General features: G+C 35.7%; 3 protein-coding genes across 3 annotated transcripts; all 3 read right to left on the bottom strand.

Annotated features, from left to right (window-relative positions):
- Positions 1-41: 41 nt before the first annotated feature.
- On the bottom strand, positions 42-2,233 carry rnf151 (ring finger protein 151). The gene is made up of 4 exons (XM_059532999.1): positions 2,055-2,233; positions 1,627-1,772; positions 898-994; positions 42-792 (listed from the first exon to the last, which is right to left on the bottom strand). Exons 1-4 carry the CDS (start codon positions 2,055-2,057, stop codon positions 292-294), a joined length of 747 nt encoding a protein of 248 aa, XP_059388982.1. The 5' UTR covers positions 2,058-2,233; the 3' UTR covers positions 42-291.
- A 1,778-nt stretch (positions 2,234-4,011) lies between these two features.
- On the bottom strand, positions 4,012-8,683 carry noxo1b (NADPH oxidase organizer 1b). Its single transcript, XM_059532998.1, has 8 exons — positions 8,510-8,683; positions 8,325-8,405; positions 8,171-8,240; positions 6,701-6,884; positions 6,305-6,513; positions 6,092-6,211; positions 5,888-6,005; positions 4,012-4,902 (listed from the first exon to the last, which is right to left on the bottom strand). The coding sequence occupies exons 1-8, from the start codon at positions 8,573-8,575 to the stop codon at positions 4,335-4,337; spliced, it is 1,416 nt and encodes a 471-aa protein (XP_059388981.1). The 5' UTR covers positions 8,576-8,683; the 3' UTR covers positions 4,012-4,334.
- A 705-nt stretch (positions 8,684-9,388) lies between these two features.
- On the bottom strand, positions 9,389-14,224 carry LOC132122634 (uncharacterized). Its single transcript, XM_059532996.1, has 10 exons — positions 14,170-14,224; positions 13,972-14,052; positions 13,786-13,897; positions 13,555-13,680; positions 13,341-13,424; positions 12,947-13,033; positions 12,345-12,580; positions 11,977-12,136; positions 9,749-9,855; positions 9,389-9,575 (listed from the first exon to the last, which is right to left on the bottom strand). The coding sequence occupies exons 1-10, from the start codon at positions 14,197-14,199 to the stop codon at positions 9,525-9,527; spliced, it is 1,074 nt and encodes a 357-aa protein (XP_059388979.1). The 5' UTR covers positions 14,200-14,224; the 3' UTR covers positions 9,389-9,524.
- Positions 14,225-15,680: the final 1,456 nt, after the last annotated feature.

The raw sequence follows: 15,680 nt of genomic DNA, 5'->3' as shown, positions 1-15,680 counted from the left end.
CTGTATGATTGTGGAACACGCGGATGTCTGTTGTTGTTGTTGTTTTGGAACCCATTTGACTTTTATTGTATGGACAGTTCAAACATTCTTCAAAATAGTTTCTTTTATGTGTCCCAAACGAAGGTAAGTTATATGCTGTAGGTTTGGAACAGCGTGGAGGTGAGTAAACAAAGATGCCAGTAACTTTCATTTTTGAGTGAACGATTCCCTAAGATGACTATAAAAGTGGAAAGACACATTTAATAAAACGCGCTCACATAAAAAACGAACTTCAATGCTCTCTTTGAATCGCTATATAAATCTGACTCGTGAACTTCTGCTGTCGGTGTGACGGTGTCTGCTGCCGCTCGGACTGGAATCATTAGCATCAGTCCAAGCACTGGTTCCCTCCCCTGCTTCAACTTCCAGATCTCCAACCTCCAGGCTCTCACACATCAGGTTTATCTGCCTCCTTATTTGTGCCATCCGGCTCTGCATACGCTGCATCTTCCTGCGCAGGTTGGTTGCGATGGCCCTTTGCTTCCGCCGCTCGGCTACATAGCGCTGCTGCAGATCTCTGTAGCAGTTATGTTGGGCCTGATTCTCACGGACGAGCACCGTCCCGCAGCCCATGGGACACGGCTGTCGCCAGTGGCTGCAAGTCTGATCATGCGCCTGCGCGTCTTTCCTCAGCACCTGCTGCCCACAGCCAGCATGGGGACAGAGCTGCCACTCATACGGACAGCTGGAGATGTGGAGGTACTCGTTAGAAAGCGGGAAAGTGGCCCTGCAGCCCTGCTGTGCATTTCGACACTATAAGAACACAGTATGGAGTTGTTTCAAATTCACAGTTTAAGTAGTAGAACTTTTAACTACTGTACTGTATTTTAGTCTTGAGTTTTAAAAAAAGTTGCCTACCTTGATTGATAGACGGCCAATGGATTTACTCAGCTTAAACAAAACCAGCATTTGGTTCTGATCGATAGGCTGCCTACAACATGGGCATTTCACCTGTCTGAAACAACACTGACTTTAACATTTGCTCAAACATACAATGAGTTACTTCAAAATAGACGTAAGAGTAAGTAAATTGATCAAAAGTGGCTGTAAAAACATTTACAATGCAATCAACAAATTATATTTCAGTTGAATGCAGTTTGTTTACCAAAGAATCTGGAAAATCACGGTTTCTTCTAAAAGTGTTTTCAAGAATCTTTCTTGAATACCAAATCAGCTCATGTGATATTTAATACTGTAGTAATGGCTGCTGAAAATCATAGGAATATATATATATATATATATATATATATATATATATATATATATATATATATATATATATTCATAAAATATATTTGTCATATTTCACAATATTAGATTTACAGTATATTTGATCCAATTAATGAAGCCTTTGAGAGCTTAAGAGACTTATTTTAGATGAAAGGTTTCCCATCAGGATGAATAACATACATCAAATTAAGATAAAGACATAAGATAGAGAAGCACCCAATTCAGATGAAACCGGTTATACCAGTTAAGTCACAAATTATAACTTAGACAAGAAATGTTACTTTCCTAACTCATTTTTGCCCCCTTATTTTCCCCTTAGTCTATTTTATCTTTTATTATCAAATATTAAGTTGTTACCTTTTCATCCACTGTAAAATGCATTCCTTGCAGAAGACATGGTTGCATTTAAGTCGTACAGGACAGCGTAGAACTGCTCTACAGATGACACAAATCAGATCTTCATCTGGGGTCTCCACAAACTGCTCCACTTCATAACCTCCAGTCTAAACCCAAAATGAAATGAAAAAGTAATATATAATAATTTAATTTGTATTTTAATGTCATATGGATACTAGTGTTATTAATGATATAACTACTAAAATTAGATCAAACTATTTCAGACCATTTTTTATAAAACAATAATTTTTTTTTATAAATTACTCATGTTGCATATTATCAGTATTGGACTTATACTGTAAGTTTTAGCTTGTAAAATAGAAATATAAACTGTATATGTTTTTTTTATACTTTATACTTTATACTTAATGTAATAAAAAAAAACTCACCATCTTGACTTGAAACCAGCCAGGGCACAGCTAATACAGATGCTGTATGTTGAATAATTTGTAGAGGCAAAAAGACATGTGTCAAAACATCCCGAAGGAGATCACTTGACCCTGGATCATTCAGAAATGCATTACAGATGTCCCATTTTCTCTTCTTTTCCATTCTAGCACAAGTCACGAATGTGGTTAGCACCTGACAACTTTTTTACACTAACCACTGGGACCCTGTTTTGGTACCATCTAGGTTTTACTTATTAGACAAAGGCATTGCTATGGAAACCAGTGAACTTCAATGACTGCCTGCTCTAGAGGCTACAAGCCCTATTCTCTAAACACACAGGTCTGAATAGCCAATGAACACACAGCAGCATTCTCTGCACAAAAGAATATATCATAAATCATTATGTGTGAAATAATGTGTCATACACTTTAACTGAATGTGTCATACATTTTAACTGAATGTATGTACCACACTTTAACAGTTGAACTAAAGAGCTATGTTATTTGAAAAACTTTAGCAAAAGCTAAAAAGTTTTTTTTTTTTTTTTACAATAAATAAAACATCAGTTTGTACTGGTCACCATTCATATGTACAGGAAAGAATGGGGTAAGATTGGTCAGTAGGTAAGTTGTGCTTCTTATGGATAAAATACATAGTACACAATTGTCTTAATGTTGTTCATTGTATTTTTTGCCACTCACGTGTTTACAGATAGCAAATATGTGATTATTGGAATTTAATGTGGATAACAGAATTCAGAAAAAGTAATCTAGACGTACAATCAAAACCACTGTAATTTCCAGGAAACGGGAAAATTGGAAGTGGAATAATCAATGTAGTGAGCGAATGTAGTTATTGTAAAGTTATTTATCTGTCGCATTCAATACTGTATTATCCTTTGCTATGTTGCCATAAGGGACATTTGTGAGGACTTTGGATACTCAAATAAGGGGTTAAAACTCTATAATGACTACAAATAATCAACAAACAAGAATAATCAGAATGAGCTTTATTGCCAGGTATGTAAACACATATGAAGAATCTGTTTTCATGAGAAGCTTCCAGAGTGCAGCAGAATGACAGTGACAAGACCAACACACAGATAATAAAATAATAAAAATAGAACAAGTAAATAGGGAATAACAATATACAGATTAGAGGGTGACAAACTGTTTCTGAGAATGTCAGAAGGAAATGCAGCTTCCTATAAATAAATATCTGCCACTCCTTATGTTTATGTTTAAAGTTTATAAAGTGTATAAACTTTTTTTTATCTTAACGACATAATTACACAGAAGGACTTTCACAAAAACAAACTCAATTCTTTGAGGATGATAATGATAATTGCACTTAAGATAACCCCAGATGTATTGTAACACTGAGTGGAATAGTTTACTTTGTTTTATGGATAAGGTGGTCTACACTGACAGTCTCAGTTATCAGTGGTTCATTATCTGGAAATCATTGCTTCTGTATTCAGTTATAGAATACTCAAGAACTTGGTTCATCTTTTTGACAGATACTTATGTTATAAATACGTATAAATGTTTGGAATAATTCAGTGTCACATGGTCCTTCAGAAATCATTATGTTATGTATGTGTTAATATACATACATATATATATATTAATATTGAAATTTAATTTAGTGTTCCAACCACAAGGTTGGGGGTTCGATTCCCCGGGAACACATGATAGGTGAAAATTGATAGCCTGAATGCACTATAAGTCGCTTTGGATAAAAGCGTTTTCTAAATGCATAAATTTAATTAAATTTTTTTTAAATTGAATTTTAATTTAATTTTAAATTTATACCAGTGTGCTAATATGCTTTATGTGTGTGTGTGCAAATATGTGCCTGTATATATTATAAATGACCAGTTCCCATGAAAAAAGTAATGACACCAAAAGCATTAAAATGAAGTTAAAACATTTATTGAAACTTGTGCAGGTATATATACAAAGTACAAATATTTTCTTTTCTTTTCTAGTATGGAAGACCATTATCTCCAGGATGAAAGCTAACAGTCTGAATACAAAGGTTAATGGAAAAATACAACTGTGAGAAGATTAAAAAAACTTTAAATATGTACACAGTAACTACTTTAACAGGTTATGTATAATATATTTGATTAATTGAATATTTATACTATTTACATAGCCCCACCAAGGATTACAAAGAAATTAAAAAGAAACCATATTAATATTGTTGTATTATACTCAAAGGCGATCAAAAAGAAGGTAAAAGCAAAGAGTCTCTCATTGTCAAATGCACCCCTTTCATGCTCTCCCTTCATTTGCAATGACTTCTCTTTCAGGGGCCAGGCGAGCAGAAGTCGCCAGAGCAACTTTTCGGGTGTAGGTCGTGCAGCGACGTAGAATCTCCTGAGTTTGTGGTCTGGGTGGAACCCTGGGAGCTTCGACTCCTTTCATTGGGTGATCAGTGTCTGAGCTGGTAGGGCTGGACTGACCGCTGGGCATATCACTGTCATTGCTGTCTCTCTCTCTATGCTGCTGTCTCAGGCCCTCTTCCCCCTCTGAGCTGGACATGCTTGGGCTCATGGAGGTTGTGTCTGAGGAACTAAAGCTGAAGTCGGTTCCATCATCGCTAAAGCTGCCAACTTCCTCATAATGTACCGGCTCTGACAGCATTTCCAGAGAGTTTGATTTAAGGAAATTATTCATTCTGTTTCGTGAGTGGACCTGAGGCTCCAGTTTGAAGGTTTTGCTGGAGGACAGGTTGATAGTGGAGCTGTGAAGTTTCCTCTGAAGTGACTGAAGGCCAAATCTGGGGCTGCTGTAGAGCTTCAGGTACATGGAGGGCACATAGCCTGCCTTTCTGTTATATCTGTAGAAGCAATAAAAGATTTAGGTAACAGTATATTTTGTATGGGGAAAACTCCATGTACATGTAGAAGTTATCATTACCCCCCCCTTCTCTCCCTCATATATATGTAAAAATACACTACTTTTAATAAGAAATATGCTGACAAGGCAGTATAAAATTGACCAAAAAGACAGTAATTATTTAATATTTATTAAAAAAAAATATATATATATATTATTATTATTTAAAATATAATATTTCAATTATTTAACATAATTAAAAGTATAAATTCGAAATCTGAATTATATATATATATATATATATATATATACTGTATATACAAACACTTTCATGATACAGTATGAGAACCCCTTGCAATCCGTAAAAATGTTAATGTATTTAACAAAATAAGAGAGATCATACAAAATGCACGTTATTTTTTATTTAGTATTGTCCCGAGTAAGATATTTTACATAAAAGATGTTTACCGTATATGTAGTCCACAAGACTTTTAACACAAAAATTGCTGAAATTATTAAAATAACACCATGGTTCATGGTTCTTAATTCTGTGTGTGATCTACAATTGTGTTTTTGTTTTGTGATTGTTCATGAGTCTGTTGTTTGTTCTGAACAGTTGAACTGAGCCCTGTTCTTCAGAAAAATTGTCCTCAGTGTGAAAAGATGGATCTCAAAATCATAATCATAAATTCACTGCTCGAAAGGGTTCAAATATGCAAAAGATGCTAGAAAACTGAAGAATCTGCAGGACATTGAGGATTTTTCTGAAGAACAGTGCTCAGTTTAACTGTTCAGAACAAATAACAGGCTCATGAACAACCATCACAAAACAAAGACACAATCGTAGATCATACAGGTAACCACACACAGTATTAAGAACCAAGGGTTCACAAACTTTTGAAGGGGGTTATTTTTTCTTATTTCAGCTATATATTTTCCTACAGTATAATTCTTTGAATGCAATTTGAGTTAACAACTTTAATTACCTAACAAGCCACCAGCCATTATCAGTCCTCTGTAACACCTCCACAACAGCGCCAATGCTGAGAGAGAGCTCATCCTTTTTTTTTGAGGTGTAACTTCTTATAGCGCAGTACAGAGAGCCTAGTGGAGCAAGAAAATGTTTGATTAGCAAGGTTATCTTTGGAGATTCATTGCAACAGAATGTTTATGTAACAACCGTGTCTTACTTTCAAAGGTTGCTGTTTCAAACTCATCCTCTTTCTCTTCCTCTTCCTCATCACATAATTCCAAGTAGGGAGCAGGAAACCAAGCTAGATATTTATTCTCATTCTCAACAAGCCACCAACCTGTTCAGAACAAACACCCACACAAAAACATGAATTGACTAAACATAACTTTACTATTTACTTTTGATTCACTTGTTTATAGAAGATACATACCTGCTTTGTCTTTGATAAGCACATCCAGTCTTTCATCCACAGCTACTTTAAATGGCCTGTTCTTTGTATCTTTGGTCTCATATGCAGCCACACATCGATATGTCTTGGATACAAAAGGCTGGGTCACGTTGCCATTGCTCAGATGTTTATTTGCCAAGTCAGGTCCTCCTCTGACAGCATTGATGTTGTCTGATTGCAGAATCATCACACTGCAGGGAGAGGAGAGCAGCTTTAACAGACATTTACTACACAAACACTTTCCTGGTTCACATTAGCAATAAATTCTGGCAACCATAACAGATCAAGTCAGAAATATGAACTGAACTACTGTACATACTATGTGTTTGGCAAGCTGAAGCTGTCTGCTTATTTGCTGCAGGGAAATAATCTACATACCTGTTCTGGGTATATTCTGGCCGAAGCTCCTGATCAGTTGGCAAGAAGAATTGAATAACTTCTGTGGAATGTGACACAGTTGTGTCACACTGCAACAGGGTGGAACAGTATTTCTCCAGATACCTTAGACGAGACACTGACTTATGCCGACCTTTCAGCTGAAATGAAGTCACCATGAACTGTGCTGCAAACAATAGAAATGATATTTGAACATGTATATTAACATATATATATATATATATATATATATAGTACAGACCAAAAGTTTGGAAACATTACTATTTTTAATGTTTTTGAAAGAAGTTTCTTCTGCTCATCAAGCCTGCATTTATTTGATAAAAAATACAGGAAAAAAATTTAATATTGTGAAATATTATTACAATTTAAAATAATTGTTTTTAAATGTATTATACTTTAAATTATCATTTATTTCTGTGATGCAAAGCTGAATTTTTAGGATCATTATCACATGATCCTTTAGAAATCATTCTAATATGATGATTCATTATCAAAGTTGGAAACAGTTCTGCTGCTTAATATTTTTTCAGAACATGTGATACTTTTTTAGGATACTTTGATGAATAAAAAGTAAAAACAGAAGAAGAAGAAAAAAAGAAGCTATGTTTTTAAAATATAAATATTTTGTAATAACAATATACACTACTGGTCAGTAATTTGGGGTCAGTAATTTTTTTTTATTTCTTTTTTTTTTTAAATAAAATCAATACTTTTATTCAGCAAGGATGTGTTAAATTGATAAAAACTGATAGTAAAGAAAATATATTATTAGAATATATATTATTAGAATTTTTGTTGTTGTTGAATAAATGCAGTTCTTTTTAACCTTTTATTCATCAAATATATTAGACAGCAGAACTGTTTCCAACACTCATAATAAATCAGAATATTAGAATGATTTCTAAATGATCATGTGATTGACTGGATGTTACATGTGACACTGAAGGCTGGAGTAATGATCCTGAAAATTCAGCTTTGCATCACAGGAATAAATTATTTTTTTAAGTATATTCAAATAGAAAACTATTATTTTAAGTTGAAATAATATTTCACAATATTAATGTTTTTCCTGTATTTTTGATGAAATAAATGCAGGCTTGATGAGCAGAAGAAACTTCTTTCAAAAACATTAAAAATAGTAATGTTTCCAAACTTTTGGTCTGTACTGTATATATATATATATATATATATATATATATATATATATATATATATATATATATATATATATATATATAGTTTTTAAAAATGTATTACAATAATGCATTATGTAGGCCTAATAATAATAATCATTCATGATTATTTGAAAGCGCTTGCAATATACTTTTATCACCACAAAGTATGTACTTTATGCATGCTATTATATGCTTAAAGCATTATATTTACAATAACAGGCTATTTTTGATCTTGAGTGATTTAAATGTGACAAAAATGTCTAAAAACTGCCAATACCTCCAAATCTGGGAAGCACTCTATCTTCTTTGTGGTGGTTCTCCACAGGAAACTTCTTTTTCAGTTGCCTCTGTTAAAGCAAGAAAATCCGGTTAGCTGGTGATTTTTACACTTATATAACCATTTGTACTATATAAATGAATGTAAAACCTACGTGGAGCGTTTTGAAGTCCCAAAAGGATCTGTACACTATCAACTCAGTCTGGTCTGACCATAGCACTGAAGTCATGAACTTCTGTAACAAACACGCAAAAAAATAAAAATAAATAAATAATAATAATTAACAAATTATCTTAGCAATAATTAAAGTTATCATTCGAATATACAACATAATCATACTTTGTCCTTGTCTTTCTTCATTACTCCGATGACTCGGACGTCGACAGGAAAGCGCGGGTCACTCATAGCTGAAGCGGTTTCAGATGAACGAGATTACGGTATGAACTCTGTTCTTCCTGGTTCTCTTTCAGCATCACTAGCATCCTCATCCTCATTTATAGCCAGTCAGACCTGGGCGTGTTGTTTACCTCACGTGAACCTTTACAGAAAGTTGAGCGAATACTCGGAAAAACAGTCGCGCCCACGTGCGAATTGAGCGCCGGGAGAAGTTATTACCCAGCTAGAAATGCTACGTTCCCAGGACGTTCTCAGAACGTCCCCACTGGTGTCAAGGACGTCGCCTAGTAACGTTCCGGGAACGTTTGGAGACGGTCATGATGTGGAGTTCTTTAAAGGGTCGGGGGACGTTATTTTGCGGACCTTCACAGAACATTCAGGACGTTATCGGAACGTTTAGGGGACCATGTTATATTTGCAAATGTGATGTTCCCAGAACGTTCTCAGAACGTCCCCACTGGTGTCAAGGACGTCGCCTAGTAACGTTCCGGGAACGTTCGTAGACGGTCATGATGTGGAGTTCTTTAAAGGGTCGGGGGACGTTATTTTGAGGACCTTCACAGAACATTCAGGACGTTATGTGAACGTTTTCAGAACGTCCCCACTGGTCTCAAGGACCTGTAGGGAACCAAACTAGAATTTTACTGCAAAAAACACTTGTTCTTTCAGAACTTTAAATAGGAATAAGCATGCACGTTTAACACATTCAAAGATAAAATCAGTCATTTATTTTGTGTGAACAAAAACAGATTATAAATAAATTATATATTACATAAATTATATATATATATATTATACACACACACAAATATTAGGAAACAGTAATAACAACAAGAACACATATTTATATTCATTTTATGTTGCGTAAATGGTGAACAACAAATAACAAAAACAATAATTTATATTAAATATATACTGTGTGTGTGTGTGTGTGTGTGTGTGTGTGTGTGTGTGTGTATCAGTCACTGTCTCCATCCTCAGGAGGTGCCCGAAGTTCTTCTTCCGCTGCCTGAAAAAATTAACATTATATTTACCAATCACTTCAATGACTTTTTAATTACTTTTAACTCCACTTTGTTTATAAGTACCGGTACTAAGTAAATAAATCAAAACAGTTATGTTATTCTAGAGAATAGAGAGAGAGAGAGAGAGAGAGAGCTCTCATTGAATAAAACAACTTACAGGTGTTGCGACCAACTTGACACGGTGAGGTGCATGTTTGAGGGTTTCCCCTATACATGTATCAATTTCCTTTTCTGTGTGTTTCGGAAATTGTTTGGCACAAGCACCTAGAAGAGAAAAAAAAATGTAACAAAATAAATGTGAAAAGTCTCAGGGCTCAAAACTATGCTGAAAAGTTTTTACAAGAACAATAGTCACAGCTCCACCGAACAAAAATTGAAAAAAGAGACACTTAAACATTTAAAATGGACCATTATTATGACGTTATTGTTATACATTTTTAAATATGTAGACTAGGCTATTATAGGTATTTTTATAGTTTGGATTATTTTATATTTTTATTTTATATTTGTTATAATATCCCATTAGTCCTAATAGATGCGATTTCAACTATTTCTGTAGTACTTTTATAAAGAACACCGCTTTTTCACATAACGCAGTGAAGCAGCCCTGCACGAGAGAATAATTGATTCTATAATAAGAACTGATCAACCGATTCAGCACCATCGCCTCGGACAGCACCGGGGAACGGCGCGATGTGGAAATAATATTGCTGATGACGCAATTGCCCTGCTCCCTCCAAAATGGATACAAATGCATATTCTACAAGGGGGTTAAAATAATCTAAATAAATATATGACGATTATCACTATTGACATAAAATGTGAAAATAAATTAAAAGTGTTACGCCATATTACAGTAGGCAGTTATGACATGCAAAATATGAATTTTTATTTAAGCGTTGAGCATTATAAACAATCAGACACGAATCTGATGAGCTCATGTTGCAATAACCAATCATATGAGTTTAGATAAGAGTTAAGAAAAAAAACTGCTGGTTTGCGGGAGCTTTTGCCGCGTTCACGCCAGTGCCGCTCACCTCAGACAGAGACAGACACAATCTGGATTTCACTGAATTCACTCGTGGAAAACTGTATATGTAAGTGAGATATTAATTTATAATCCTATTGTTTTTTTCATGCTACTAAAATAACGACTTGATTTTGTAATCGGAAAAACTAATTAACTAATTCATAAATGGGTCTTGTGATAGTCTACAATAATTTGTATTTGTAATATTGCAAATGTTTTTGTGTTTTCGTGAAATTAAATATAAGCATAGGCCTATATGGTGTAGTTTACAGCTAGAGTCCTGCACGGGTTCGGGTACCTGTAGGTTTTTGCTCAAACGGATGAAAAATATCCACCTGTGTCGGATACGGGTGCAGGTCGGGTCGGACACGGGGGAAACATGGGTTTAAAACAATCACATGCAAACGTAATGCATATTTTTAGGAACACATCTATAAAAATATGCCTGTATTTCAAGTTGATAAAATAATTTTTAATAAAACAATTTAAAATCCATATCAGTTTATTTGTGTCCACGCGCCACGCCCTCCCAGGAATCTATAACGTTAACTATACTTCCACTTTTAAAAATTCATCATAACCGCGCGCGCGATCTGCTTGCAGTCGTCGAGATGGATTCTGAGGAGTTTAAGAAAAGAATAGCTAGTGGAGGAGTTTGTAAAGTTGTCGACAATACGTCATCAAAAATCAAGTCCGATATGTGGGAGAAATTTGGAGTTAACTGAAGAAAATATTGTGAACGGCTTATTTGCTGCATGCATTTTCGTGTTCGGAAATGTGGAACTTCATTGCTGAGGAAGCACAGATAACTGGTTAAGTGAGGAAGTTCATTAAATAACTTCATATTCATATTTTCTCACAATATTTTGTCACCTATATCACAATGCATCTGTTATTTTATTTTTTAAATTCTCATATTTACATTTACATTTATTTGTTTAGTTTATTTTAATAAAGTTTTGACATCCAAAAGTACACTTTATGAGCAATATGAATAAGTGAATAAGTAAAACTAAAACCATATGAAACATTTATGATTATTAGTGATGAAAACAGTTGTGCTTCTTCACATTTTTGTGTTTTTCAGGGTTATTTGATAAATGAAAGAAAAAAAAGCAGCATTTATTTGAAATGTAAATCTTAACTCTCTTTTCTGGCCAATTTAATGCATCCTTGCTGAATAAAATTATTATTTTTTTTTTTTTACTTGTTTTTTTTTTCGTTTAGAAGTCAAAAACGAGAAAACAAATTATTTGAAGGTACATGGACAGTACAGACATTTTTCTGTTTATCATTTGCTCTTTAAAAAGTTGCATGATGAAGTGAAAAGAAGAGAGAAGTTTTGAAAAGCATACTTAAAACAATATGGTGGAGGGCTGTCCCAATGAAGGTCAGTTTTCCTTTTCGGCCTTTCAGGCTGTAATTTGACCAGGCCTCATTGGTGGCTATTTTCCGAAGGATTCTCCTCACAGCGTCTCCAATGTTGCTACCTCCCATCAGGCTCAAAAACTGTATCTATGCAACATATAAAGATAAATAAAGCAATTGTTAGTATTGCAATGCCACATGGAGCAGGGTAACTGCTGACACACAAGCAAATGCGAGAGGTGTATGTATTTAATTCTGATAATTTAGCCTACATGCACACAGATCTACATTTTGAACTTAAAAATGTCACTTTTGTGACAAAAAGGTTACTGACCCCTGTGCTATATCAACATACCATCCTTTTTTTCCCTTCTGGGCCCTCAAGTTTTAATAGGAAAGCTTGCAGCTCCTGCAATGTTTTGCAGGGCCTCTCAATGGTCTCCTGTGGTGGTGTTGTGATGGTTGCCGGACCAGGACGATTCTGTTGAATAGCCTGGATCAGACGCTCAATAGAATTGGAAATATCTGTTGACATTCTCTCAATTGCGAGGAGCATCCGCTGCTCAGATTGTTCGATGAGATGCTGGAAATCTGAAAAATTTAGATGGGTGAGATGATGATGATGATGGAAGGGGGGGTTCATCTTGACATTTAGTTATTTGCTTAGTATTCAGGCATATGTGTGGTACTTCAAGAAATAAAATATAGACATTGGCATGACTGTATTGCCAGATGCAATAGCTGGTCTAATTTGGATAGTAAGTCAAGTCATCTTCATTTATATAGCACTTTTAACGATGCAGATTGTTTAAAAGCAGCTTTACAGAGATGAATGTATAATTTAAGGTAACAGAGATTGAGATTAGAAAATGCAGCCATAATCTTAATTTACTGAAGATTAAAAAAAAACCATTTATCTTAACAAATGAATAGAATATCAACATTAAAAATGCATACCATGAAAAGTATTATTAGCTGAAAGATTTGGAAGGGATGGCTCATCTTCCTCAGGTGAGTGAGCTGTGATGTCAGTAGGTGGTTTGTCTAAAAACAGACATTGAAAGCATGCGATAAACTCAGTTCAGGGGAGTTGAGTACTTTTACACAAAATGCCATGACAAAAAATACCAACCTACAACTCACACAATATAAGACACTCCAACCAAATTCAAAACTTTTTTAAAATAGGATTTCCATTAGAAATTTGTTTGTACTGTATTTCACACAAAATAGCTTCTTCCCGTCAGCTGGCAATGCACTTATTTTGCCTGTTCACTCATTGACGCTGACGCACCACCATCAAATCAACACAACACAAGAAATTACACCAAAAGTTAAATCTGTTACTTACAACTTGGAGGCTTTGGGAGGCTTGATGGCTTCTGAGAGGATGTTGACATTTTTCTCCTTTTTTTGGTAGGAATCTCACATTCTCCTATTCATTCAGGATGAAACAGTTTATATATAGTTTAGTTTTATAGAGTAGTTTTCTCTGTAATCATGGCATGATTTTTATACATAAACAGTGGACTAATGCATGACAAAAAGCAATCGCATATGTTTACCTTCACTCTCGGTCCAGTATTTTGATGGTACTTTTTTTTTCCGCTCTTTTAGCACCTCTTCTTCTGTGTCCACGTTTGAACTTTCTACAGCTTTTTTGGCTCGTTCTCTGGCTGTCTTATAGTTGTCTAAGGACAGAGTAAATTTGAGTTGTCTTTTTAGTTTTTGTAATCATTTTACTGTGTAAAGGCAGTGTACTTTCATATGACTATATATTTATTCAGTTTTCTCACCAGTCTCGGAGAGTATTCTTATTTTGTGCCGCTTCCAGAGCTCCTTATCTGGCCTTTGGGAGGCCTTTGCCATGGCAGCAGCGTTTCTACGGGGCCAGTAGCAAATCAGAACCTAAAACATTTCAGGGAATATGTTATTTCCGGTATTACGTGTGTGTGTGTGTGTGTGTGCGCATGTACCCTTACCCCATTCACCTCCTCTACCCATAATGCAGGCGCCACAGCAATTGCATTTTCTTGTTCAAAAATAACTATGTAAAATCCAACCTACATTACAAACAGAAGAACAGACACTCCTTAGAAAAGACGGTCAATATTCAGTATATGAAATCTAAGTTAAGACATTAAAGCAATGACAGAAAAAAAATAATACTAACTATGTACATATTTCCATATTTCATTAATCAAGGTCATGAAGGAGAGAAAAGACAACTTTGCGGCCATGCCCATCCTCAAGGATCATTGCCCTTCCTTGCAAGTTTGCCTTGTCCAGTATCTCCATCTTAGATGGACCACATACATAGGCTCCATAGAACATCGAGTCACATGGCTGGTAAAGGTACGACGTTAAGTGCGAGAATACTCTACATAAGAGCTTTCCGGAGTTGGTCCTCTCCAGAACTTCACAGCAGGATGTTGGGCTAACAATGTAAACATTATTAGGATGTTTCAATTGTATTGGTTTCTCTTCACTTGTTTGTATAGGAATCTGTGAACGTTCTTGGAGCCGTTTTGCTGCTTGGACTAGAACATGGTTTCCTGATCTAACCATCTTCTTCAGCTGGTGCATGTAGCTCTCAAACGCAAAGGCACTACATTTGTCTAATGATCCATATGTGGTGGCATCAGCAGTGAGGTGAAGCAGTGAGTGCACATTGTACACTAGGAATTCTTTCCCATATATGTGCCGGCCTTGTTCTACAAAATATGTGAGGAGTTCATGGGCATACACATTGTGGGTTTGTGTTAAATGTGGAGACACTAGTATACACAAAGCCACACTAAAGGCCATGAAATGACTGTATAGGGTTTCTGGCAGGATTCCCCGGAGAACAACTTTGCCAGTGTAGAGCATAAACTGCCTGAATTCAGTGGCCTTCCACCTCTCCAATTCCTCCAGACTGCGTGGCTTCCTGGCAAAAATATGGGGTATGTCATTTCTCAAGTTCCTTAGCCTCTGATTGACCTCCCTCAGCTGAGCCGGCGATAGTCGATGCCCCGACTTGCCCTGTGACCATAGTAGGAGCATTTTTCTCATCACTCCCAGGCAGCACTGGTGCATGTAGTCAGCAGGGAAAGACTTGATCATGTCAATTTGGAGATTGCTGAAAGGGGACACAGCATTTTCGTGATGATGTTCTGGTTGGTGTTGCTCTCTAAATGAGACATCGTTCCTCAAAGTGAGGTCATGCACTTGTTGGTAAGTGATGCGCCCCTCCCAGTTGCCTTTTTGGGTGCATTTGTCACAGCCATAGTAACCTGAGAATTGTTTGATGCACTTCAGCATGGCTTTTGCTGGTGCATCACAGGTAATGCATCTCAATCTTACATTGAGTGTTGTTTCTCCCCATGCAAAGCCATTCATTAGAATCATTTTCAGTTCATCTGATATGACTTTAATGAAGTCCAGTGATTTGGGCTTGGTCTCAGTGAGGGCAATGGTCAAAGGAAATGTGCTTGCTGGTTTTAGATGTACTGTGCAGAGTACAGGCCAGAAAGATTTACCAGTGCTCTTAAAGAGTGGCAGTCCATCTACATTGAGGGAAATCTCAAGCTCAGTGATGTCTTTTGCATAATTGTAGGGATACCGATTCAAGCACATGATTAATTGTTCAGTCACTCCTAATTTAATGCATTCCACACCAGACACCATTTGGCTTTCAACAGGATCCGTT

This window comes from Carassius carassius, chromosome 40, assembly GCF_963082965.1.
Source record: "Carassius carassius chromosome 40, fCarCar2.1, whole genome shotgun sequence".
Classification (NCBI taxonomy): Eukaryota; Metazoa; Chordata; class Actinopteri; order Cypriniformes; family Cyprinidae; genus Carassius; species Carassius carassius.
This window is presented reverse-complemented; position numbering and strand designations above follow the sequence as displayed.

Coding starts and splice junctions, on each gene's coding strand:
- rnf151 (XM_059532999.1), bottom strand. Junction 995..1,626: donor ATTTTACAGTGGATGAAAAG/GTAACAACTTAA, acceptor GTGTTGTTTCAG/ACAGGTGAAATGCCCATGTT. Junction 793..897: donor TTGGCCGTCTATCAATCAAG/GTAGGCAACTTT, acceptor GTGTTCTTATAG/TGTCGAAATGCACAGCAGGG.
- noxo1b (XM_059532998.1), bottom strand. CDS start 8,575: ATGAGTGACCCGCGCTTTCCTGTCGACGTCCGAGTCATCGGAGTAATG. Junction 6,885..8,170: donor AGTGCTTCCCAGATTTGGAG/GTATTGGCAGTT, acceptor TATTGTTTGCAG/CACAGTTCATGGTGACTTCA. Junction 6,514..6,700: donor CCAGAATATACCCAGAACAG/GTATGTAGATTA, acceptor CTCTCCCTGCAG/TGTGATGATTCTGCAATCAG.
- LOC132122634 (XM_059532996.1), bottom strand. CDS start 14,199: ATGACCTTGATTAATGAAATATGGAAATAT. Junction 14,053..14,169: donor TTAATGAAATATGGAAATAT/GTACATAGTTAG, acceptor TTTGTAATGTAG/GTTGGATTTTACATAGTTAT. Junction 12,137..12,344: donor CAGAAGGGAAAAAAAGGATG/GTATGTTGATAT, acceptor TATGTTGCATAG/ATACAGTTTTTGAGCCTGAT.